Here is a 27814-nt window from a genome sequence, read left to right as displayed (position 1 = left end):
AAAGCAGGGCTGGAGAGATGGTTCAGTGGTTAAGAGCAATGACTGTTCTTCCAGAGGACCTCAGTTCTATTCCCAGCAACCACATGGTGGCTCACAACCACCTGTAATGAGATCTGGCGCCTTCTTCTGGCCTGCAGGCATACATGGAGGAAGAATGTTGTGTACATAATAAATAAAATCTTTAAAAAAAAAAAAAAAGAAAGAAAGTAAAAGCACTGGGCGGTGGTGGCGCATGCCTTTAATCCCTGCCCAGGCAGAGGTAGGTGGATCTCTGTGAGTTTGAGGCCATCCTGGTCTACAAGAGCTAGTTCCAAGACTGGTTCCAAAGCAATACAGAGAAACCCTGTCTTGGCAAAAAAAAAAAAAAAAAGAGAGAGAAAGAAAGAAAGAAAGAAAGAAAGAAAGAAAGAAAGAAAGAAAGAAAGAAAGAGTAAAAGCACAGCTGTGACCCAGGCATGATGGTGATGTACCTACTCAGGAAATAGAGCAGACTGGTCTTTGAGTTTAAAGCGGAGGCCAGCATGACCTACATAGTGAGACCCTGCCTCAAATAAAAATAAACAAACCAAAACTTAACACAGAATGATAGGCTGTAGTTGCAGATATGACAAGAGATTTATACAAAAAATGTACAAAGACCCAGGAGATGGCTCAGGCCTTTACTTCTAACAAAGAGGGTAGAGGCTTGCGGGGGCAAAGGCAGGCGGATCTCTGTGAATTCGAGGACAGCCTGGTCTACAAAACGAATTCCAGAACAGCCATAACTCTTACACAGAGAAACCCTATCTTGAAAAAGAAAAAAAAAATGTATAAAGAACTCTTAATAACTCAATAATAAAATATATATCCAGTTGAAAAATGAACAAAGTAGGGGTACTCAGTATAGCACAGTGGTAGAGCACCTGCTTCGCATGAGCAAGGCCTTAGTTTGACACCCAGAACCTCAAAATAAATGAAGCTTAAAAAAATGCAAAAGTATTGCGCCTATAGCCATGATGGTGTGAACTGTCAACTTGAAATGGACTCTGCAGGGTTACCTTGCTTAGTTATATCAATTGAGAGGGAAGGTCCACCCACGAGTCTGTATAAATACAGAAAGGGAATTGAGCAGTAGCATGCATTTATTGCTCTCTCCTGGCTATGGATAAAATGCTACCAGCTGCTTCAACCCTCTGCCATCATGACTTTCCCACCATGACGGACTATATTACTGGACTCAGCTGTGAGTTTAAAATAAACACTTTCTCTGTGGAGAGATGGCTGAACTGTTACATGCACCAGTTGCTCTTCCACAAATTCAACTGTCAGCACCCACACGGCAGCTCACAACCTTCTCTAACTCTAGTTTCAGGGGATCTGATGTCCTCTTCTGGCCTCCTTGGGTACCAGGCATACATGTGGTACACAGACATACACAGAGGCAAAGCACCCATGTATATTGTGCTGGCGAGTCTTCTGTCAACACAAGCTAGAGTAATATGAGAGAAGGGAACCTTAACTGAGAAAAGGCTTCCTTAAGATTGGGCTGTACAGCCGGGTGGTGGTGGCGCACGCCTTTAATCCCAGCACTTGGGAGGCAGAGGCAGGCGGATCTCTGTGAGTTCGAGGCCAGCCTGGTCTACAAGAGCTAGTTCCAGGACAGGCTCCAAAACCACAGAGAAACCCTGTCTCGAAAAACCAAAAAAAAAAAAAAAAAAAAAGATTGGGCTGTACAGGCAGACTATTTTGGCTGTCGGACATTTTCTCAATTAGTGATTGAATGGGGGGCTCACTGTAGGTGGTGCCACTTTTGGGCTGAAGTTCTGGGTTCTGTCAGAAAACAAGCTAATAAGCAGCCATGAGAAGGAACAAACCAGTAAGCAGCACTCCTCCATGGCCTGAATCAGCTCCTACCTCCAGGTTCTCACCTGGTTTGAGTCCTGCCTTTGCTTCCCTCGATGGACTGTGACTCTTTTGCTCCCTGTGGTAGCTGGAATGTAACAAGTCCCCATAAGCTCATTGGGACTGGCAATATTAGGTGTGGCCTTGTTGGAGGAAGTGTATTGCGTCATTGCGGGGGTGGGTTTTGAGGTCTCTCATATGTTCAAGACACCACCCAGTGTCTGAGATTACTTCCTGTAGCCTGTGAAAGATGTGGGACTCTCAGCTATCTCTCCAGCACCATGTCTGCCTGCATGCTGCCATGTCCCACCATGAGAATAATGGATGAATCTCTTAACTGTAAGCCAGCCAATTAAATATTTTCCTTCTAAGTGTTGCTGTGGTCATCATGTCTCTTCACAGTAATAGAAAGCCTATCTAAGGCACTCCCCAAGTTCCTTTCCTTTTTTTTTTTCCAGTGTAGCTTTGGATCCTATCCTGGAATTTGCTCTGTAGCTTTTGATCATGATGTTTCATCACAGCAATAATAACCTAACTAAGGCACACATAACATAAATAGAAAAATCTTTCAAAAAGTAAACCCTTCTTCCCTTAAGTTGCTTTTTATTTTATATTATTTTTATTGTTATATTATTTTAATTTTTTTTTTTTAGACAGGGTCTCACGCCCTGGCTGGCCTAGAACTCACTTTTAGTTATTATGTGCATGTATGTGTGTCTGCTTGAGTTTATGTGCACAAGTGTACACACACCCGTGGAACCCATAAAAGGGTACTGGATTCCCCCCACCAGCTGGAGTTACAGGCAGTTATGAGATGTCCGATATGAGTGTTGGGAAACAAGCGTGGGTCCTCTGCAAGAGTAGTATGCACTCTTTTAAAAAAGATTTGTTCATTTTTATCTTATGAGGACGAGTGTTCTGCCTACACGTACGTGCACTACATGCATGCTTGGCACGAGGAAGCAAGCAGGAGCCGGATGCTTGGGAACTGGAATCAGAGACAGTTGTTAACACCGTGTGGGCGCTGGAAATGGGACACAGGTTCTCTGCTAAAGCAGTAAATGCTGGTAACCACTAAGTCCTATCTCTGGCTTCCCTTAGACTGCTTGAGAATATTTTATCATAGCAACAGGAAAAGAAACTAAGTCAGAAATTGGTACCAGGAGTGGAATGGGGTCATTGCTGATAAACCTGGTTATATGGTCCTTAGGCCACTGAAACTGTTTTGTGGCTAGAATATAGAAGAGTTTGGAACAGTGTATTTAAAATGCTCTTGAGTGCTGAAAGCTGAGCTTAACTGGCCATTCTCCTGGGAATTTGGGAAACAAGAATACTGAGGAAATTTGGACAGTGGGGGCTCATTCATGAGGTTTCAGAGGGGAGCAAGAATTCTATCAGGAACTGGGCTGGAGGCCATTAATGTACTGTCTTAGCCAAGAATGTGCCTTCATTCTGTTTATGTCCTGAGAACCTGAGAAAAGTTGAAAGTTAATGGACTAATTTGTTTGGCATAGGCCGTTTCAACACAAGAGAGCATTCAGGCTAGTGCTGAGAAAGCAGCTGTAATTATAGAAATCGGCACCATGGCAGAGATATCTCCTATCTCTACTAACACAGCAGGAAAGGAATCCTGAGGGAAAACTTCACCCCTTGGAGGCCCATCTTGTGAAGACTTGGGTTCATTTAAGCTCATAGGCCCAGGAGCCCTTCAAACTTGAAGTGTATAGCTTATTTGATTCTATAGGAACTCACAGTTAAGACTTTATTGTTGGGTCAGCAGGGTGGCCCAGTGCGTAAAGGTGCTTGAATCCAAGCATTATATTGTGTTATATTAGATATTGTAACATGAACATGGTTAGCATTACCATTTTAACAGATTTACAATCACCTAGGAGATGGGCTTTGAGCATGCCTGTGTAGGATAATCTTGATTATTTTAACGGAGGCAGGAAGACCTATTCAGGTAAACACTTAAACATATAAAATAAATAATTATAAAGAAAAAATTAATAAAACAAACCAAAAACATTTAAAACTTAAAGAGAGCCAGGCAGTGATGGCGCACACCTTTAATCCCAGCACTCAGGAGGCAAAGGCAGGCAGATCTCTGAGTTCTAGGCCAGCCTGGTCTACAGAGTGAGTTTCAGGATAGCCAGAACTGTTACACAGAGAAACTCAGCCTTGAAAGAAAAAAAAAAAAAAAGAGGATCCCAGAAAATTCTTCACAGACCTCGAAAGAACGGTACTCAACTTCATATGGAATGGAAAAGCAACAAAGCCAAGATAGCCAAAACAACCCTGTACAATAAAAGAATTTCTGGAGGCATCACAGTCCCTAACTTCAAACTCTACGACAGAGCTACAGTACTGAAAAGAGTCTGGTATTGGCATAAAAACAGACAGGAGGACCAATGGAACTGAATCGAAGACCTGGATATTAATCCACACACTTTTGAACACCTGATTTTTGACAAAGAAGCAAAAAATATCAAATGAAAAAAAAACATATTTAACAAATAGTGCTGACATAACTAGATATCAACATGTAGAAGAATGAAAATAGATCCATGTCTATTACCATGCACAAAACTCAAGTCCAAATGGATCAAAGACCTCAACAAAAAGCCAGCCACACTGAACTTCATAGAAGAGAAAGTGGGAAGTACATTTGAATGTCTTGGCACAGGAGACCACTTCCTAAATATAACCCCAGTAGCATAGACACTGAGAGAAACAATTAATAAATGGGACCTCCTGAAACTGAAAAGCTTCTGTAAAGTTAACAAGACAAAACAGCAGCCTACAGAATGAAAAAAGATCTTCATCAACCCCACATCAGACAGAGATCTGATCTCCAAAATATACAAGGAACTCAAGAAATTGGTCATCAAAAGAACAAATAATCCAATAAAAAAATGGAATACCAACCTAAATAGAGAACTCTCAATAGAAGAATCTAAAATGGCTGAAAGACACTTAAGGAAATGTTCAAAATCCTTAGTCATCAGAGAAATGCAAATCAAAACAACACTGAGATTCCATCTTACACCTGTAAGAATAGCCAAGATCAAAAACACTGATGACAACTTATGCTGGAGAGGATGTAGGGTAAAGGGAACACTCTTGCATTGCTTGCATTGCTGGTATAGCCCCTTTGGATGTCAGTGTGGCGATTTCTCAGAAAATAAGCAAACAACCTTCCTCAAGACCCAGCAATATCACTTTTGGGTATATATCCAAAGGATGCTGAATCGTGCCACAAGGACATGCGTTCAACTATGTACATAAGCAGCTTTGTTTGTCATAGCCAGAACCTAAATGGCCCTCAACCGAAGAATGGATAAGGAAAATGTGGTACATTTACACAATGGAGTACTACACAGCAAAACAAACAAACAAACAAACAAAAAAACCCCGACATCTTGAAATTTGCAGGCAAGCCGGGCGATGGTGGTGCACGCCTTTAATCCCAGCACTCGGGAGGCAGAGGCAGGCGGATCTTTGTGAGTTCGAGACCAGCCTGGTCTACAGAGCTAGTTCCAGGACAGGCTCCAAAGCCACAGAGAAACCCTGTCTCGAAAAACCAAAAAAAAAAAAAGAAATTTGCAGGCAAATGGATGGAACTAGAAAACATCATTTTCAGTGAGGTAACCCAGACCCAGAAAGACAATTATCACATGTACTCACTCATAAGTGGTTTTTAAACATAAAGCAAAGAAAACCAGCCTACAAATCACAATCCCATAGAACCTAGACAACAATGAGGACTCTAAGAGAGACATACATGGATCTAATTTACATGGGAAATAGAAAAAGACAAGATCTCCTGAGTAAATTGGGAGAAAAAGACAAGATCTCCGAGTAAATTGGGAGCATGGGGACCTTAGGAGAGGCAGGGACGGGAGCAGATAAAAATATAGAGCTCAGTAAATATGTGTGTGTGTGTAAAATAAATATATATTAACAAATAAGAAAAAAGAATGAGAAGGAGGAGAAAGAAGATGAAAAAGACAAATAAGAAGAAAAAGAAAAAGAGTTTGCTTTTTTGGTTTTTTTTTTTTTTTTTTTTTGAGATAGAGTTTCTCTGTATAATAACCCTAGCTGTCCTGGAACTAACTCTGTAAACCATTACAGGCTGGCCTCGAACTAAAGAGATTTGCCTGTCTCTGCCTCCCAAGTACTAGAATCAAAGGCATGTGCCAGCACCACCCGGCATTAAAGAGAGATTTAAAACTGGGCATGGTGGCACATGCCTTTAATCCCAGCATTAGAGGCAGAGTAGCATATAAGTAAGTGGATCTCTGTAAGTTCTAGGACAGCTATAAAGACTAAACTTTTGTGTATAGAGATAGGCACTTCAGTGATCCAAGTACTGGTAATAGAAAAATGAAAGACACACTTATGATGCCAGCACTGGGGAGGTGGAGGCAGGAGACTCAGGAATTCAAAGTCTGTCACAGCAATATAGTCAGTTTGAGGTCAGTAAGGTCTATACGTCATTGCCGGGGGCGGGGGGCAAAAGAAAAACAAAAGGAAATCTTAACTAACAACGAAGAAGGAAATCAGGTGGAGTTATGGGAAAAGTTGTGCAGTATCTGGCAGTGCTCAAGTTCTGCCTGAATGGTGTTCACCTTATACCTAGGAAAAGTGGTATTGTTAGCCCTCCTCCGCCATATGTCCAAACTGGATGGGTCAAGTCTTTGAATCTAATAATGATTTTTACAGGAAATTCAGAGAGCCATATTGTAACCATGGGGTTACAATAGGTAAATTCCAGACAGAACGATATTTTACTTAAAAATATTTTTGAGGCAGGGTCTCATTCTATGGTGCTGAACTTGATACTTAAAATCTTGTCACAGCAGGGCAAGCTTGTACGGCAGCTTTCAGCTGTAATTCCAGTACTTAGGAGGCTAATGCAGGGGGGATTGTCACAAGTTCCAGGACTAGTCTGGGCTACATATTGAGTACTGAGATCAGCTTTAGCTAGATAGTGTACTTGAAGCTAGCATGGTATGCAAGAGACACCATCATCCAAAGAAAACACACACAGGAGACACCACCTCTCAAAGCAGACACACACACACGACAAACCACCTCCCCAAACCACACATACACACAGAGACAGAAACAGACAGACAGACAGACAAGAATGTGATTCCACCATAGAGTTTGCCCAGCTTGCCCTGCCCAAGACCGTGGGTTTAGTTCACACCCTGAGTACTAGGATTACAAGTGTGCCCACCATACTTAGTTTATGCTGTGCTGGGGACTGACTAGACAAGCATTCAACCAACTGAGCTAATGCCCAGTCCCATTATCTATAATATAATAGACTAATTGATTAGCTAATTTTGAGGTGGTTAAAATTAAGAGATATTTACATTAGAAACTTGACCTATATTTAGTATACAACAGACACTCAATAAATAGTAGCAAATACTACAAACTCTAGCCCATGTACAATGTTAAAATCTCAGCTGCAGTTTCTGAAGATAAAGCCCATTTGAGCTGTACTGGTAGAGTCTAAGAGTCTACCAAGTCCCTCAACAGTCTGCAAGCAGAGATGTTCCAGAGTCCTATGACATCTTGTTGAATCTGCCTACTTCACAAAAGCAGAGCCCACTCTTTCCCTGAATATCACTTCTGTTTGGGGGTTCTCCTACCTTTGTCTTCCTGCCATCCCTTCCTAAGGCTAATGGAAGGCATTGGCTAGCTTACTTTTTACACTGAGTTACAAGTAAATGTTAAATAAGTATCCATCATATCCACAAATGTTAAAAATTGCTAAGCAGAGTCAATCCTGAAGAATTCTAGCATTTTCCTTCAACTGAGACAAACACATGAGCCCCGATGGTGTTGGCAGCACAGCAGCAAATACCAAATGAAGTGAGAATTAATACAGTTCACACCCTGTCGTGCCTTATTTAAATCACCAACATTATACAAACATCACTGTCACCTGGCCCGATCCTGTTCCTGATGTTCTGCCCAAGGCTCCCATGCAATTCCTACATTTTATTTTAGAGCCATTTCTTGGCACCCTGCTTAGGAAGCTAATTTGATTCTAAGTGAAAGCACGAAGCTCTCACTAAAGTTCTGCTTGTATCTTACAAATTCCTCACATTAATGTGCTTGTTAGTGTTCTTTACCCAATGCTCAAAACCAATTTCCTCTAAACCATTCCTTCACCTTCTCTGATAGAGACTAGGCTGATGGAGGAAGGTCATTGGATAAAAAATAAAGAAACTGCTTGGCCCTCATAGGTTAGAACATAGGTGGGTGGAGTAAACAGAACAGACTGCTGGGAGGAAGAGGAAGTGAGCTCAGACTCTCCTCTCTGGAGCAGATGCGATGAAGCTCCAACTCAGGATGGACTTAGGCTAGAATCTTCCTGGTAAGTGCACCTTGGGGTGCTACAGAGATTATTAGAAATGGGCTAAATTAATACATGAGAATTAGCCAAGAAAAGGTTAGATATAATGGGCCAGGCAATGTTTAAAAGAATACAGTTTGTGTGTTGTTATTTCGGGGCATAAGCTAGCTAGCAGCTGGGAGCCGGGTGGCAGGAATGCAGCCCGCAGCTCCCAGGCAGCCCACAGCTCCTTCTACACTAAGCAAGCGCCTTCTTGAGTGGCTGGTTGACTATATGACTACACCAGTGAAGCCAAGAACAGGACAGCGCTCCCAAATGGAGAGAAATCTTCGTCTTTAACAACAGTAGAGATGTCAATATACCAAATACAACAAGAACCCCACTCCTCATGACCAGCTGGCACAGTATGGACAAATCTACAGCAGGCATCTTTTCCTAAACAACTGAGCCGGCCTCCTGGATCCATTCACACCGCCTTTCCAGTGAGTCCACTCTCACGTCCCTATCTCCAGGGAAGTGACATGGGAGTTCTCACTTTCTGTTTCACAGGAGTCAAGACGTGTAACAGCGGCAAGGAGCCATTGCAGTGTCAAATGGTACAAGATACCTGGGTTTCAGAGATGACCATTCACATGGTCAGATAAGAAAAATCATTTTTCAGAACATTATAGGATTAATGTACAAGGGCTGGGGCTAGTTATTGGACTCTGCAGGAAAAGGGGTTCCTACAATAGACAGGTCAGAAAGTTTCAGGTGTGACCTTTGTTTGTCAGCTGGGGAATTCTGGTAGGATACTAGATCATTTCCAAGTTAGGTTTTATATTTCATCTAACTAGCAGGGGCTCAGGCAAGAGGACCATATGTTTAAGACCAGGGCTACACAGAAAGTTTAAGACCATCCTAAAATAACACAATAAGGCCCTGTCTCAAAAAAGCAACAACAATAATAATTACTATAACTATAGCTTTACCTGGAACCCTGGATCTCAAGAAATAGAGAAATTTCCCATTCTTGGAGTGCATGATGGCTCTCTTAATGAACTCTACCACAGACTGACAGCGATCCTCAAACTTGGGATGGCACCATAAGCTGAAGGTTCCTGAAATGGAAGATTAAAGAATAAATTTACAAACTTTTTTGGTGGGGTGTGGTATCACACCCTTGTCATGAGTCTAAGGAAGGTAGATTTGAATCAGAAGCTAGAGTGGACTATATAGCAAAACTCTAAAAACAAAAACAACAACAACAAAAACCCAAACCAAATAAACCAAATAAAGAACCGCAAATGATCTGAGAGGCCGGTTTCAACATTTTTATTTTTTATTATTTACTTTATTCATTTATTTTTATTTTTTGTTATTTTGAGACAGGGTTTCTCTGTTTAGCTCTGGCTGTCCTAGAACTCACGCTGTAGTCTAGGCTATTCTGGAACTGACAGAGATCTACCTGCCTCTACCTCTCAAATGCTGGGATAAAAGGCATGAGCCACCACCACTTGGCCTAATAATTAAATTCTTAAATTTTTAAAAAATAATTTTGGCCGGGCGGTGGTGGCGCATGCCCTTAATCCCAGCACTCGGGAGGCAGAGGCAGGCGGATCTCTGTGAGTTCGAGGCCAGCCTGGTCTACAAGAGCTAGTTCCAGGAAAGGAACCAAAAAGCTACGGAGAAACCCTGTCTCGAAAAATCAAAAAAAAAAAAAAATAATAATAATTTTGATGGGCGGGAGAGATGGCTCAGAGGATAAGAGCACTGGCTGCACTTCCAAAGGTCCTGAGTTCAATTCCCAGCAACCACAAGACGGCTCACAACCATCTGTAATGAGATACGGTGCCCTCTTCTGGCCTACAGGGACATATGCAGGCAGACCATTGTATACTTAATATATAAGTAAATCTTTAAAAATAGTAATTTTGAAAAATTCACTTTGCTGGTTATGACAGCATACACCTTAAATTCAAGCACTCAGGAGGCAGAGACAGGAGACTGTGAGTTTGAGGCCAGCCTGGTCTACAGAGTAAGTTCCAGGACAGCCAGGGCTACACAGAGAAAGCTCTCTCAAAAAACAAAACAAAACTCTTAAAATATAAGGCCAGCAAGATGGCTTAGTGGATAAAGGTGCTTGTCACCAAAGATGACAACCTGAGTCCTCGCCCTAAAACCAACACAGTAGGAGGGAAGAACTGATTCTGTCCGATTGTTCTACCATACACGTATGGTAGCTAGCACAAACGTGTTCACACATGCACACACAAAATGCATAAATTAAAAACAATGTAAGAATATTAAATTTAGAAAAGATCTTCTTTTCCGTATGTAAACTATTCCTTAAATGACATACTTCCCATATTTTTACTTCTAAATGTCTAAGTACACTTATTATATAATGAGATGCACACAGACTATAGAGGATGTGAGAGGTGAGAACTATAGTAACATGTGTGAATGATCTAAGATCCAAGCCTGCAAATATGCACACCATTCCCTCCTTCAAATAGCCATTCTTACACAGCAAGAACAAAAAAAGTAAAGTCAGTCTTGCCTTTTTTTTAAAAAAAGATTTATTTATTTATTATGTACACAGTGTTGTGCCTGCATGTGTACCTCCAACCCAGAAGAGGGCACCAGATCTCATTACAGATGGTTGTGAGCCACCTTGTGGTTGCTGGGAATTGAACTCAGAACCTCTGGAAGAACAGTCAGTGCTCTTAACCACTGAGCCATCTCTCCAGCCACCTTTCCTTCTTGAGCTTCTAAAACCCATGCCCAGAACACTAGCAAGTCCTCCTCCTCCAACTCCAGAGTCTCAAAGGGAAAAGAGAATCTGAACTCCTATGACATAATACAAGGTTCCAAAAGAAACACCCTCAAAAAGAACATAATTTGTGATAACTAATCGCTCCACGGAACTGCAGACTGGAGTCTCTGCAATTACTCTTACGTATCACTGAAAATGATGAGGGCATGCCCCACTACCAACAGGCACCAGAAACAAAGCTTCTTTCTAAAAACCCCACTATGTAAGAAAGGACCTTTAACCACAAAGTCACTGCAGTAGTGCTCAGGAGAGCTCTCACTTCCTCATCTATCATGAACCTAACGATCAAGTATTCATCTACCATTCCCAGAGTCTAGCCAATCAGCAGTCTAATAGTTTCAACAAAATATCTCATTTTAAAATAATTTATTTCATAACTGGTCTGTCGTTCTGCTTTTGTAGAACAGCAGAAAAATAGGCAGTGATGGCTTCTTATCAAATCCCATTTCCAACACTTAGCTAATTCATCCATGGCTGCTGCTGCTTTTTTTTTAAAGGTTTATTTTTATTTTGTATGTGTGTTCCATGTATGTATGGGAACCCATGGAGGCCAAAAGAAGTCATCAGATCCTCTAGAACTAGAGTTATAAACAGTTGTGAGTCACCTGGCTTGGATGCTGGGAACTGAACTCTGGGCCTCTGGAAGAGCAACAGTGCTCTTAACCACTGAACCACCTCTCCTAACCTAATTCATGGCTTTTTTTTGGGGGGGGGGTGTCAAGATAGGGTTCCTCTGTGTAACCTTGGGTGTCCTGGAACTCACTCTGTAGACCAGGTTGACCTCAAACTCAGAGATCCACCTGCCTCTGCCTCCCAAGTACTGGGATTAAAGCCATGTGGTACTACCACCTCCTGGCAGTTTATGACTTCTTAAACTTTTTCTACATATGATCTCCACCCCCAACAAATTTTACATGCAACTCAGGTATCTATGTATTTAAAACAATTATAAAGATATATTTTTTTTGAAAATCACAAAGATTTTCACTTTTATTTTTATTTTTTTGTTTTTATTTTTCAAGACACCGTTTCTTTGTCCTGGCTGTCCCAGAACTTACTCTGTAGACCAGGCTGGCCTGCAACTCAGAGATCTGCCTGCCTTTGCCTCCCAAGTGATGGGATTAAAGGCATACACCACCACTGCCTGGCTCAGCTTTTATTTTTAAAAGATTATTTAGAAGATGGGGCTCAGAACTCTTCCTGAGTTCAATTACCAGCAACTACATGGTGGTTCACAATCATCTGTAATGAGATCTGGTGCCCTCTTCTGGTGAGCAGGCTTACATGCAGGCAGAACACTATATAAAAAATATGGATCTTTGACCAGGCTACCATCACTCCTAGGCTACTATTTTGTACATAAAGAATTAAATCTTGGGCTGATCACAGCGGTACACACTTTTAATCCCAGCACTCGGGAGGCAGGGGTAGCAGATCTCTGACTTCTAGGCAAGCCTGTCTACATAGTGAGTTCCAGAGAATTAAATCTTGGCTAAATGATACTGTAGGATGTAGAACACTTTCATATTAGGCCACTCATAACTGCTGATAATTCCAGCTCCAGGAGACCTACTACCCTCTTTAGGGGGTGCATATACATACATATGCTCAGGCCCACACACATAAAACAAAAATAATGAAATAAAACTTAAAAAGGAGGTCAGGGAACTAACTCAGCAAAAACAGGCAAAGCTGAAGGAAGGCTTTCTCCCATACCAGCACCTCCTACCTCTATAGTGCTCCATTCTAGTGTGATGGGTGATACCCTGTGATCGAAAGCTGAGGCTCAGGATGTAACGAGGATCAGAGCTGTCTCGTACCAGGAAAGAACCATCTGGCTTCCCTTTCAGCTTCATCTCTGCATCTTCCCAATTCATAGGCCCCCAATACCAACCACACTATACAAGATAAGAAACAGTACAGTAGTTAGCAGAGAAACGCCAACATCTTGGGCACAATCTATTTTCCCCCACTCTCCAAACTATCTGAGAAGGTAAAGCCATTAACAGTGAAAACCAGGCTCCTTACACTTTTTGTCCTCCCCAGCACCAGAAGACTAATTCTACATTTTATTACAAATGACCCTATGAGGGCAAGAGGAAACTGGGTCAGTTAACCTTGCAAAACCATCTTAAACTATTCCAAATATTCTCTACAGTCCTCCTCCACTGTGTCTTCTTCCTCTCCTAAGGCCACTGTGAATTCGGAAGCACAGAAACTCCTCTTCCTCTAAAAACAGGAAGGATAGCCCAGGCATAACCCTAGAGTGGGGAGGACAGGTGAGCTGCCAGTCCTCCGGCATCACACCACATACCTTCTCCAGCTCTCGAAGGCTGGCTGCAAAGCTGCTTGAGTCGGGCCGGTAGAGGGGACACTGGAGGTGCTGAGGGGGCTGGCTGTGCAGGGATTCTGATGCTCTGATGGGGGCAATCCGGGGAAATGCATCTGCAGGGCAAGAGAATGGAGACCACTTGTTTTATCTACACTGCTCCCACCCATAGACAGACTTTCCCCTTTCCCCACCCCCCCCAAAAAAAAGAGAGAGAGAGAGAGATGCTAACTGAAGAAGGACAAGGCATTAGAAGCTAAGCTGGAGAGGGTGGAAGCCAAAGCAGTGGGAAAGAGCTGGATGGGCTGGAACAAAAAGCTGTGTGGGCTCGTGTGTAAGCTGTGAAGGATGGGTGGGGGCATTCAACCCCAGGAAAGCAGTAGGGGAGCCGCTCACTAACCTGACTAAGGTGACTACTTCAGGGGCTTCACCAGCCTAGAGCGATTCCAACTTCTCCCACCTCGAAGTGAAGTGCCGGTAAAGCAGCCTTGGAAATAGTGACTCGCTTACTTGCCCAGGGAGAGTAACGATTTTGCCAGGCAAGTAGAAAAGAATGCTGATTTCATTCATTTTATTCCTTGGGTACCGGAGACTGGCAAAGCAGGTATGGGCTACTAAATGCTTGGTACTTATTTACAAGGCTGCGGTAAATACCAAAAAGCTTAGAAAAAAAAACAACACAGAACTCTGATAACCAGCAACATATTCAACCTGTTCACTGAACTGACATTAAGGCAGTTTCTTAAGTGATATCTACTCAGAGACTGTAAAACAGCCCCAGAAGCAGGGACCAAAAATCCCAGTCTTTTATTTCTAAGAAAAATAAGATTTACTTCCATAAAGAAACAGGTTAGAAAAAAATTATTTTTTTGGACTCATTTTCAAGTTCTAGTCCAGCTGAGGGGATAAAGATTGAGGCTTTCTCCTAAGTTGTAAGTTCCATAAATAGACTTCTCCCATCCTTCCACTCTTACAAGTCTTGCCTCTAAGCTAAGCTAACCTGGGGCGTGGGGTGGAGGAGGCGGAGGTAGGGGGAAAGACTGCAAGGAAGACCCCATCGGAGCCACAAGGACAGATGTAGGCAGCGTCCCACTGATATCATCTAGAAGAGAGAACAAAAGCAAGAGGTTCAGCAAAAATGAGCACATACAGCGAGGTGAAGGCAGAGGAGGAGAGGATTTCAGGCTGCCCTCTGGGGCAAAGTAGCCTGGCCTTCACTCATCATCTTTATGCACCATGGGTAAGTCATCCTAACCAGCCTTGCTTTGCTTAGAAAACAGCTCAGTAGCAACAGACTGAGGGCAAGGTAAATGTGAAGCTAGTCAACACATGGACAGTAAATATTACTGCATGCAGATAAGATGCCCACCCATTTACATGTCTAAGGATATGACGGAAGTGTGGAGAAAGGGACAGGAAATAACTGGGTCATCAATAGAAACCAAGAAACTAATCTGGCTCCTGACAAAAGAACAAGTCCCTAAGAGCTCACCCTCCCTCTAGGGCAAGATAGCAAAAGGGCAGGTCAGAGACTATACCTAGGAGGCTGAGGCTTCTTCTTGGAGGAGGAGGGGGAGTTGGAGGGTGTGGAGAGGTCAGGCCCCGCTGAGAAATGTCCACATCCACAAGCGACACTGTCTCACCTAAGGGAGTCACACAGCAAGCATGTTACAGAAGACCTGTGCCCAAAGCTGAGACCAAGAAGAAAGGGAAATAAAGGGCAAGCAAGAGAGGCCAGAGGACTGAGGGCTCCAAAGCTTAGAATTTGATGCTCTCCAGCCTGGAATCACCCTGAACATCAACTGCCTTAGAATTCAGTTGTTCTCGGGTTAGTGTGCTGGCTCAGAGGTTAAAAGGCTGGCTGCTCTTGCAGAGGACCCAGTTCTGCTTCTCCACACTCACTTGGGCTCATAACCATCCTTAACTCCAGCACCAGCAGATTCAGCACCTTCTCCACGGTCACCAAGCCCACACACAGTACACACATACATGTAGACAAAACAACTTATATACATAAAATAAAAAAAAATAGGGCTGGCAGAATGACTCAGTAGGTAAAGAGACTAACAAACCTCTTCATCTGAATTCGACCTCCAAACTCCACATGGTAGAAGAAAAGAACTGACTTTTTTCCCCCAAGACAGAGTTTCTCTATGTAGCCCTGATTGTCCCCAAATTCAAAGAGATCTGCCTGCCTCTGCCCCCCACCCAGTGCTAATATTAAAGGTGTACACCACCAGTGCCCTGACAAGAACTGACTCTTGTTAATTGTCCTCTGAACTCTACATTCACGATACGGCACATAATCCATAAATAAAATGTAAACAGAAAAGGAATTAAAAAAAAAACTTAAAATTTTTCTTTTTAAATCCTATCATTCCAGGGCTAGAGAGATAGCTCAGGAGTTAAGAGCACTGGCTCTCTTCCAGAGGACCAAGATTGGATTCTTAGCACTTGAACAGCAGTTCACACCTGTCTGTACTCAGGTTCCAAGGTCTCTGATGCCCTCTTAAAAGCCTCCACATACACCAGGCACGTAAGTGGTACACAACAAACATACACAGACAAACATGTAGACAAAATACCCATGATATAAAATAAACATTTTAGAAATAAAAGTCCACACAGCTTTAACCCCAGCACTTGGGAGGCAGAGGCAGTGAGCTCTGTGAGTTCGAGGTCAGCCTGGTCTACAGAGAGAGTTCCTGAATAAGAAAACAAGGGGTACACAGAGAAATCCTGTCTTCAAAAAGAGTGCTAAGGCTTCTGTCTTAACCTGAAACTACAAATGTCCATGCTCCTAAGGAGGAAACAACTATTAACTAGAAAAACAGGTAGCCAACAAGATAAAGAATTCTGTGCATGGGAACACTACAATAGATGTCTACAAGATGTCACTTGTTCCAACAACTCACTGGAACCTATGCAGTTGGGACCCTACTGGCTGGGAAATGTTCATTTTAAATCGTAATTCTTCTAATCACCTTTATAAGGGTGATTATAATATCCAAAGAAGTTAAAGATTGGCATTTTAGTCACGCACGCCTTTAATTCCAGCACTCAAGAGGCAGGCAGACCTCTGAGTTCAAGGCCAACCTGGTCTATAGAGCAAGTTCCAGGACAACCAGGACTATACAGGGAAATCTTGTCTCAAAAAAAAAATCATTTTAAATCTAATTAATTGATTACTGTTTTTTGAGATAGGGTCTCACTATGTAGCCCTAACCGGCCTAAACTCACTACATAGACCACACTGGCCTTGAACTTGGCAATTCTTCTGCCTCCCATGCGGTGGAATTACAGAAGTAGGTAGGTTTACATCCAACCAAAAGACTATTTTTTTGAAGGGCTTCTCAGTCACACCCAAGTAGGGCAAGTGGCCTCTCAGACTTGAAACAATATGAAAAAGGCTGTCATAGCTTCCACTCAACCAGGAGTTTCACATCTGACTGACAGAACAGAAGGTCTCTCTCTGAAAAGTCCCCCATAATATGAGATGGCATGGCAGCACCCCATTACCAAGACAACATTCAACAGCCTCTTTACTTCAGCAACTGTGTTCCCTGCTGCAAGAGGACACACTTAAATTAGACACAATGAAGATCACTAACAGCTGCAAGAACTGCTAACCACTAAAATGGTAAGACAAAAACTCAAGCAATTTCCTTTGCCCTCTTGTTTTTTGTTGTTGTTGTTGTTTTGCTTTTCGAGACAGGGTTTCTCTGTAGCTTTGGAGCCTGTCCTGGAACTAGCTCTTGTAGCCCAGGCTGGCCTAGAATCACAGAGAGATGAGAGGCTGTTTGTTTGTAAAGAGAGATGAAAAGAGGGAGAAGGCGGAGTCAGGGAGACGCCATATAGCTGCCCAAAGAGACAGACACCCCAAAACATTACCGGTAAACTACAAGCCTTGTGGTAAAATATAAAATAAAAATGGGTTAATTTAAGATGTAAGAGTTTGTTAATAAGAAGCTGGAGGCCAAGCAGTGTTTTAATTAATATAGTTTCTGTGTGATTATTAGGATCTAAGCAGTCAGAAAACAAAAAAGCGGTCTCCACCTACAGAGATCCACATGCCTCTGCCTTCAGAGTGCTGGGATTAAAGGCGTGCGCCACCACCACCTGGCTCATCTTTAGACTATATGCTCATGGGTCATTTTTATTAGATAATCTATGAACTTCCTTGGAAGCTGGGACAGAAATGATAACTTCAAGAAAGTCTTTTATGCATTGTAAGCCTATTATCTTGGTAATTCTTGCCTTTAATTTATATGTAATGACCCTGAACTACATAACTGCTAGGGCTACCCAATTACCAAGAAGCAGCCTTTACCTTCAAGTGTCAAGCATCTGAAATCAAGGGCACACTCCACATGCCATAAAAACAGCCTCACCCCAAACCCAGAGGGCATGGAATGAAGAAAATTATTGCAAACAGTCTGAAAGGTGCCTGGAGCTCCCGGAGCGATGCATCTGCAAGAGTGTTCCTTGAGAGGTCTCAGAACACCCCCACTTTCAGTTATCAGAATAGAGATATATGATCCTTACCTGTGAACAAGGGGCTGAAGGAGACCGGAGAAAAGGCACTTTGAGTTCTTGTCAACCTGGGTTTCCTAGGAAGTAAGAAAGTACACAGAGAATAAAAGGGAAAAATGAACACATATGCACTTAAATCAGTAAACACTGGATTCTAGATGTCCTGAAATACAAAGCAAACCCTTTATTACAGACATGTTGGCAACACTTCTGTAATAAAGTCTACATTTTAAAGGAGAATGAAATAAATTAAGGTAATTCCTTGAATAGATTTGACTACTGAATTCACCAGCCTACAAAGCAATAGCAATCCCTTTGGATCCTTCCATGCCCAGAACATCAAGTATAAAGCACCTTGAGTGTAATTACGAAGACTATTTCACAAGGAAGAAAGTTGAATGCAGAGTTGATTTTTATGTGAAAGCCAACCAAGAGGCTTTAGGCCTGAGCAGCTGCCAGCTTGGAGCAAGAGCTTTCCCTCTGGGCCTGACTCAAGAGAGTTAGGTTCCAAACAGTCAAGGAGCCAGGGAGCATACCCCGGCCTAAGTGGCCTGCCCTGCCCAGCTGATAACTTGACTGGAGAGACAAGAGGCACAGAAGCAGCCTGTATGTCACCCATGGGAAGGACCAGAGCACATGGATCATGGCTCTGACATCCAGGGAGATCAGAGAGTAGGGAAAAGCGGGGAGGGCAGGCCCCCAAGAAGGGGTTGCTGCAGTGGAGCCAGGCTGCCCCTCTTTTCTATTGACAGGCCAGAACAGGCTAGGAGGGGAGGGCATGGACAGAGGAGAGTTGTTTCTTGGGGGCCTGCTCCCGAGGACACCTGGTCTTGTCCACCAGCTCCATCGTGCATGCTTAAGGAGCTGGCTCAGGGCAGCATGTGGGAGAGCCCTGCTATTCTGTGCTTACTAGAGGCTTGAGAGCCTCTGACAAATAAATGTGGCATTTACAGTGTGCATTGGGGAAAAAAAAAAAAAAAAAAAGAGCACTAAAGGATACACTGCCATTGTCAGCCATGAGCACCTCTCTGCCCACAGCCCAGATCTATGATCCAAGGCCATGGCTAACAGGACATTCTTAGGGTAGGGGCTCTGCTTGCACCCAAGTACACCCTCCCCTCCCTGAGTCACACAGCTCTGCTTGATGCTCTCCAGAAACCACCTTCGATTACATACCAAAGTAACAACTATACCTACTTCAAGTAGCTTTTTCTGCAAACAATAAAGAACAAGAGATGCCAACATGGATGTTCCAGCCAGAAATGTGTCAACTGAAAAACATTTTTTCATTTATCTCAAGATGATAAAGATTTTACTGAGGTGATATGAATAGGCTACAAGCTTATGAAGGGTGAGGGATAAGTTCTGAGAAAGTCTGAATCCCATCCTGGAATTGACACATTATACTTGGAGCCTCACAATGCCTGACTCCAGGTATCATCGCTGACTCACCTCCAAGACACACTGTGATACAAAGGATTAAATGGAAAGTAAATTCTTTTTTTTTTTTCGAGACAAGATTTCTCTGTGTAACAGCCCTAGCTGTCCTGGAACTAGCTCTTGTAAACCAGTACTAGCCTCAAATTCACAGAGATCTGCCTGCCTCTACCTCCCAAGTTTTGGGATTAAAGGCGTGTGCCACCATCACCTGGCGTAAATTCTTTTTAACTCTCAACTGCACCAATAGAGTAAGAAAGCACACAGAGAATAAAGGAGAGAAGTAAACATACAAGTATTTCAATCACTGAAAGTCTGCATTCCAGATGTTCTGAAACATAAACCAAATGCTTTATTACAGCAGAATAAAATCTAAAATGAAATTCTATTTTAAATTATGTTTTCTTTTTTTTTTTAAAGATTTTATTTATTTAGCATACAATGTTCTGCCTACACACTAGAAGAGGGCGCCAGATCTCATTACAGATGGTTGTGAGCCACCCTGTGGTTGCTAGGCCTTGAACTCAGAACCTCTGGAAGAGGAGCCAGTGCTCTTAACCTCTGAGCCATCTCTCCAGTCACCAAAAATTATTTGTTTTCAAGGGTGCTGATGGTACATTCCTTTAATTCCAGCACTTGGGAGGCAGAGGCAGGCAGATCTCTGTGAGTTTGAGGCCAGTCTGGTCTACAAAGCGAGTTTCAAGACCATCAAAAACAAAACAAAAAGCTTATTTGTTTTCAGGGTCCAAGGTGCAGTCTAGTTGGTAAAGCACCTGCCTATCATGTACCATCTGCCTCCCCCAAAAAAGCACGTTTTTTTAAAAATGCGTGCTTGTTTTTCTTTATATGCATGAGTGTGTTCGTCTGCCACATGTATATGGGTGGTCACTGAGGCCAGAAGAGGATAAGGAACCCCTGGAAAAGGGGTTTTAGGCTCCTGTGAGCTACTCTGGATACTGGCAACTGAGCTTGGTGCTTTGGAACAACTTTAAGTGTTCTTAACCCTTGAGCCATCGCTCCAGTCTCAAAACAAAAATAAAAGTGAAATACATGTTTATGCTTCATTTTTTTTATTTAAAATACAATCTCATGTAGCCCAGACTAGATTCTAACTCACTAAGTAGGTGAGGATGAGCTTGAACTCATGATTCCTCTGCCTTTACCTCTCAAGTGTTGGGTCTATAGGTATATGCCAGTATGCCCAGCTTTGGATTTTTGTTTCACCTTTTTAGATTTTTTTTATTCATTTTAATTATGTATATGTGTGCCTGTGTGTTTACACCTGTAAGTACAGGTGCCAATGAAGGTCAGAGGTGTCAGATCCCCTGGAGCTAGAGTTATAGGTGGTTGTGATCAATCTGACGTGGATGCTGGGAAATGAACTTAGGTCCTCTGCGAGAGTAACACATGTTCTAAATTGCTAAGCCACCTCTCCCACTCCTGTTTTTATATTTTTTTGTTTGTTTTATGTTTTTTTGAAACAGGGTTTCTCTGTGCAGCCCAGGCTGTCTTGGAACTTGCTCTGTAGACTAGGCTGACCTCAAACACATAGAGATCAGCCTGGCTCTGCCTCCCAAGCGCTGGGATTAAAGGCGTGTGCCATCACTGCTCAGTTCTGCTTTCATGTTTTAATATAGATGCCCGAGCTTCTCAAAACTCAACAGAATTTCAAAACCAGACCGTGAAGACTTTAGTCAGAAAGAGCTGAGAACTACTTAACAGCCCCACTTGAGAAGCAGAAGCAGGACTGACAGAAATCCAAGAGTTTAGGCTATGTAACAAGACCACAGCTTAAAAAACAAAAAAGGCCCACACTTTTAGAACACCTTCAGTCCCAGCAGTTGGGAAGCAGAGACAGTCTCTGTGAGTTCAAGCTGGCCTGATCTGTACAGTGCGTTCCAGGGCCAGCCAGGGCTACATAGACCATGTCTCAAGGAAAGAAAGAGATAAAACATACGCAGGTTCCTCTAAGGGTCTAATAATCCACACTTGAATACATCGACAGCCCACACAGGGGACATGGCCACATAAAAACAAGATACAACCACACATGGTTTCCGTTTATAAAAGTTGCTCATGACTACTACTTAGTGCCAGCAACCCAAAGGACTAGACTGGAAGGTGAACTCCACTGGACATGAACTTAAAGCAGCTGGGCAGCTTCCAAGCTGACTCTTCTTTGGTGACTTGTGGGTAAAACATTAAACTCAGCAAGTAGAAACCCAAAGCACTGGCCTTTCAAAAGGTTCACACCTCAGCCATTTGGCAGTTTGCCTCTTTTCAAAGGAAGCTGCATCCCTCTGCCATCTGCCCATGCTGGGGACGAGTCTCTTTAGTGCCAAGTTCTCAAGAACGGCAATACCCAAACGCACACGTCTTGCGGAGGCCTTCTCACTTCAGCTCATCTTCTCCCCCACCCCCGACATTTTGAAGAAGAAAAATCATAGTTTCTAGGAGCTAGAAAAAGAAAAACATCTGAATTTAAACCTAAGCAAGCCATCTGAGAGCGCTAGATGGTTTTTCCTGGCAAAGAGGGGTACTTTGTGGCTTGAAACTAAAAGGTAAAAGGTTTAAGAGGGTGAAAGGCTAATAATAAATATGCGTGCTTCCTTCTTTCTGCTGAGCTAAAAACCCATTTTCCATCTCAAGGACCATGTGAGCATTCTGATGGCAGTCTAATGAAAAGGCCAATCTAGAAGACTAAAAAAACAAAGAAATGGGGGCTGGAGAGATGGCTCAGTGGTTAAGAGCATTGCCTGCTCTTCCATAGGTCCTGAGTTCAATTCCCGGCAACCACATGGTGGCTCACAACCATCTGTAATGAGGTCTGGTGCCCTCTTCTGGCCTGCAGACATATACACAGACAGAATATTGTATACATAATAAATAAATAAATATATTTAAAAAAAAAAAAACCAAAGAAATTATTAAACAAAAATGAGGATGGCTGTGACCTTGGGGGGATGTGGTAAACATAATGAGGAGAGCAACACTTGAGTCTAGATAAAGTATGGATAACACTTTACCTATTTGCTTAGCTTAATGAGTACCTGGGTATGTATTTATTACTTTAGTATATATATTTTCTATCTCTCCTTTTACATATAGTAAATACCTGGGATGATAAAAGCCCATTTCTAATATGATAAGATAGTGTTTGGAAAGCAACAAGAATACTACCAGATAAATTTTTCTTTTTTTGGCCAGGCAGTGATGGCGTACACCTTTAATCCCAGCACTCGGGAGTCAGAGGCAGGCAGATCTCTGTGAGTCGAGGCCAGCCTGGTCTACAAGAGCTAGTCCCAGGACAGGCTCCAAAATCACAGAGAAACCCTGTCTCGGGGGGGGGGGGGGGAATTCTTTTTTGGACAGGGTTCTCATGTTGTCCCTGAATCTGATATGTAGATGAGGATGACCTTGAACTTCTGACCCTTCTGCCTCTACTTCCTCATGTTCCACCATACACTGTTTATGAGGTATAGCATGCCCAATTTATGCATTTCTGGGGACTGAACTCAAGGCTTCATTCATTAAAGGCAAATACACTACCAACTAAGCTACATACATCCCAGGCCTCCAAATAAACATACTTTGCAGTGCTGGGAATCCAAGCCAGGGCTTTGAATATACTGGACAAAGGCTCTACCAATTGAGCTACAGCCCCAGCCCAAATAAAATTTCAAATTAACCCTCCATACTACATTCATGGTTATCATACCTTCCCACATCACCTTGAAAAACACTGGGGTACAAAATTAAGTACTTTTAACTTTGCCAGAGGGCCACTTGCACCTTAGAACAGACTCACTGGAGAAGGATTTGGTAGGTCATGACTCAAGTGATGGACAAATGGCTTTAGGCAAAGGTCTTTTGAGGGCCTGCTGTCCTCTGAGTCAGGTAAGTAATTGCCTAAGTTGTAGGTGAGGGAAGTCTCTGTCCATTTCCATTCTGCAAATCATCTACATTGCAACAGATTAATGAGATAAAAGGAATCAGAAGTGCTAGACTAAACAGGACAATAGCACAGAGATGTAATCATTGGCCAGTTTTCAAATTCCTAGGAACCTAAAATCCAACGATGAATCATGTCTACCACTCCTGCCCATAAATCCCTTTATCCTCTTACAAGTACCCTTTCCTAAAGCACCTTCTAAACTTGGATGCCCAAATACTAGTTTGTGTAGCTCCAACACACCTCTGCCCCTGCTAATCACTCAGTGCCAAGACAGGCAGCTTGTGCCATTTGCAACACGTCATAAGCCAGTGTCTGTTCGTGTGCTACAGGCACAAAAACCATGTGTTCATTTTTAGTTCCAATACACAGACATCTGTGCAGCAAGGTCAGATCCAAAACTCTCGAAAACGAACTGAAAAACCGATGGAGGGAACTTCTAGGAGGGAACTTATCTAGGGATAAGCTAAGGGGCATAAGGGGCATAGTCTAAAGCCTAAAAGACTCAGGAATGATGTTGGCAAGGAAAATATTAAAGACACAAGACTCAAATGGACAGACAAAAATTTTAAAGCCAGAGAGCTTATTCTGAGAGAGCTGACAACCATAAGCAGTTTTAAAAAGATAGTTTAAAAGGTTAACAGAGGGGCTGGAGAGATGGCTCAGTGGTTAAGAGCATCACCTGCTCTTCCAAAGGTCTTGAGTTCAATTCCCGGCAACCACATGGTGGCTCACAGCCATCTGTAATGAGGTCTGGTGCCCTCTTCTGGCCTGCAGTAATACATGCAGACAGCATATTGTATACATAATAAATAAATAATTTAAAAAAAAAAAAAAAAAAAAAGGTTAACAGAGGCCGGGCGGTGGTGGCGCACACCTTTAATCCCAGCACTCGGGAGGCAGAGGCAGGCGGATCTCTGTGAGTTCGAGGCCAGCCTGGTCTACAAAGGGAGTTCCAGGACAGGCTCTAAAGCTACAGAGTAACCCTGTCTCGAAAAACCAAAAAATAAAATAAAATAAAATAAAAAATAAAATGTCAACGGAGTATGAAACAAAAACCCAAACATAGCTCACCACACCACACCACTGCCTTGCTCTTGGCATGTCATGTCATCATTAAAAATGGCCCCTTTGAGCCTGACTGTTACAGTAAACACACGGCTGTGATTCCAGCACACAAGAGATGGAAACAGGAGAATCAGATCAAGACCCGCCTTACGCACATACACAGTGGTCTGAAGTCATCTTGGGTTATATGAGGCCTGGCATAATGGTATACATCTATAATCCCAGAGCTCAGGAGGCTGAGGCAGGAAAACCAGCTCAAATTGGAAGCCAGGCTGGGCTACATGGTGAGTTCAAGACCAGGCCAGACTGCTTTGTGATACTTTCTCAAACAGGTATGTGTGTGGAGGGGGTGATCAGCTGTTGCTTGCTGCTCTTGCAGAGGACCTGGAAGAGGTTTGGTTGCCAGCACCCAAGCAGGGAAGCTTACAACTGCCTGTAACACCACCAGACAGATGGCATCCAATGTCCTCTTCTGACCTCACTGGGCACCTACATATATGTGCACATACATAAATACACATTTTAAAAAAATCTTATTTAATAAAATCCAAAGTAAGAATAAAGAAACAAAAACAACAGCAGCAAAATACACCCTTTCCCCCTGGATCTCAAGACCCAAAGAAACAATAAGTTTCTGATGTTGGCCAAGTCTACCCATGACAGTAGGGCCCCAAACTTATGCCAAAGAAGCCTCTCCATCCAGAACTGCACCTTCTTCCCCAAACAAATCAAAAATCACTAGAGAACTGCTCTCCATTTCTCCACTACACAACCATGAAGACTGCCAGGAAGAGCCTCAACTCTTCAGCTCAGTACACAATATTGAGAACAAGGTACCTGTTCCCAACTGAGCATTACTATCTGATGATTCAAACAGGGCAGAGATGAGGGGTTTTTTTTTGTTTGTTTGTTTGGTTTGGTTTTATTCCACAAAATCTGAAGGAAGACAATTAGCTCAACACACGTGAAACAGACAAGGGAACTCCACTGGTTTTCCTGAAACAGCAAAGTCCTATATTCTACCAAGGCCCACAGGCATGGAGCCCAGCTCTCTGAATTCTGACATATGTGTGGTATAAGGCCTAGCCCAGCTCCTCAGAACAAAAACCTGATTAGTTTGCAGGCTCAATCTTACTTTAAAGAATTCTCAAATCTAACTCATACTATTTTATTATGATTATTATTTTATTTAATTGAAAAAAATCTTTTAAAAAGAGACAGAGTCTTCTTATGTAGCTCTGGCTGACCTGTGACTCATTATGTAGACCAGGCTGGCCTCAAACTCAGAGATCTGCTCACCTCTAACTCCTGGGTGATGGGATTAAAGGCAAGTGCCACCATGCCCAGCTGCACTTGTTTAAGAGGTCTAGAGTGGGTACATATGTGCCACAGCAGGCATGTGGAGGTCAGAGGATAACTAGTGAGAGTCAGTTCTCTCCTTCAACCATGTAGGTCCCAGAGACTGGCTCAAAATCAAGACATCAGGCTTGGCAGCAAACACCTTTACCTGCTGAGCTATCTTGCTGACCCTCATACTTCTCTTTATTTTTAAAGCTTTTTTTTATAGCTTTTTTAAGATTTTATTTATTAATTATACAACATTCTGCCTCCATGTATGCCCGCATACCAGAAGAGAGCGCCAGATCTCAGCACCATGTGGCTGCTGGGAATTGAACTCAGGACCTCTGGAAGAGGAGTCAGGGCTCTTAACCACTGAGCTATCTCTCCAGCCCAAGATTTATAGCTTTTATATGTGTGTGCATGTACATGCGGGCATGTGTACATGTGCCTGCTGAGATCAAAAGAGGGCACTGGATGCCCTGCAGCTGGTGTTACAGGTGTTCACAGCTACCCAACCTGGGTGTATGGGAGCCAAACTCCAGTCTTCTGCAAAGTCAGCAAGTTTCTCAACTTCTAAGCCATCATCTCCCCATTCTCTTCAGACTTGGTATAATCTGGGCAGGTCCACTTAAGCAAATTCAAAGTATGTGAAAAAAGCAGAGTTGTTCACCAACAGAACATGCAGACTGCTAAGCTTTATAAAAATGATTGCTAGGAACTCGGGAGGCAGAGGCAGGCGGATCTCTGAGTTCGAGACCAGCCTGGTCTACAGAGCTAGTTCCAGGACAGGCTCCAAAGCCACAGAGAAACCCTGTCTCGAAAAACCAAAAAAAAAAAAAAAAAAAAAAAAAAATGATTGCTAGGAAATACCTTCTCATCAAAAGCAATAGCTGTGGGAAACATGTAGATGACAAAGGTAGATGTTGACAAGAGGAAAGAGAATTATGCCTAGAGCTTACCATTAAATGCCCCAAATTACATAGCAAAGCCAGCAGAGGCCCATAATTAACTTCAACCAACAAAGATGTGGAAGCCTCATAACTCTGGCAAAGGACTGACATTTCTCAGTGTTTCAGGTATTACCATTTAAAACAGGAGAACAAATGAAAATCCAAGTTACTGTTCTTCCCAACAAGGGAGGGCTTGCTTAGGAGACGCAGACCCACAGAAATCACAAGTACCCTAGCCAGACTTACTAAGGTTCTCACAGTCTCGAGGCTGCCAGGACGACTGGCACATAACACACATGGAAAAGCTAGCAAGCAGCACCAAAGCTTAGCACAGGAAAAAAAAAATGTACCAATTCAATCTTATCACTTCTCTTCCAAAAAGCACAAAATATCCCATCCAGTTTCTCATCTTCCTTTTATTCCTATAAGGACACAAACAATTCACAACAGTCCCATTTCACAGATGAAAAAGGTAAGGATGAAAATGATAAATCTGTCCTCCATCTCGCAGCTAATGTTGAAGTTCCAAATGGAACCCAGACTGTCCCAATTCTCTATACAACATGCTGCCTCCAAATAGCAGTCAACCAAATGTTTACACACAAATACCTAGCTCTTCTCCAATTCATCAGAAAAAGCTCTTGGACCAAAAAATGTTATTTCTCCAGTGCCCTGAACTAAGCTTCTTTGCAGAGGTACAGCCTAATTTGCTCTGCAGCAGAAATTTGTATTGTGCTTAGTGTGAGAGTTGGTGATAGAGCAGCCAATGACCATTAAATTCTGCTTCCAAAGGCAAAAATCCGTACAATGTTATATGCCTTTTCCACTTCCTAATCTATTAGACATAGCAGCTAATTTCACGCAACACCTCATATTCGGCGTCTCAGGAATCTTAGACCAAGTCCTGGTCAATGTGGAACAAAGGCAAGACAAACCACAAGAAAATTAGCAATCCATCCTGTCATTACCCACAGTTTCAATCTTGCCGTCCACCCTCAGCTGATGCAAATTTCACCCGTATTGGTAAGTGGAGCATCAAATACAGAAACCTACCATTGAGGGACTGTTCTAACAACACTTTTCAAGACTTGAGCTCTCAGAAAGAGTTCAAAAAAAAGGACAGGCCCTA

At 42.7% G+C, this 27814-nt stretch overlaps 1 protein-coding gene across 3 annotated transcripts in view; it reads right to left on the bottom strand.

Moving 5' to 3' along the window:
• Socs7 (suppressor of cytokine signaling 7) overlaps positions 1-27814 on the bottom strand; it is a 42137-nt gene that overhangs the window by 10874 nt on the left and 3449 nt on the right. Inside the window, exons 2-7 of one of the 3 annotated variants that reach the window (XM_057774477.1) lie at positions 17950-18014; positions 14943-15047; positions 14405-14506; positions 13390-13520; positions 12805-12973; positions 9229-9357 (exon numbers count right to left, since the gene is read on the bottom strand). In XM_057774477.1, coding sequence (XP_057630460.1) covers positions 9229-9357; positions 12805-12973; positions 13390-13520; positions 14405-14506; positions 14943-15047; positions 17950-18014 — 701 coding nt within the window. The remainder of the gene's footprint in view (positions 1-9228; positions 9358-12804; positions 12974-13389; positions 13521-14404; positions 14507-14942; positions 15048-17949; positions 18015-27814) is intronic. The other 2 variants (XM_057774478.1, XM_057774479.1) reach the window with 2 other exon arrangements.

The sequence above is a fragment of the Chionomys nivalis genome, chromosome 7 (genome assembly GCF_950005125.1).
Source record: "Chionomys nivalis chromosome 7, mChiNiv1.1, whole genome shotgun sequence".
Taxonomy (NCBI): Eukaryota; Metazoa; Chordata; class Mammalia; order Rodentia; family Cricetidae; genus Chionomys; species Chionomys nivalis.
Note: the sequence above shows the minus strand (reverse complement) of the source record. Positions and strands in the feature narration are given on the sequence as shown.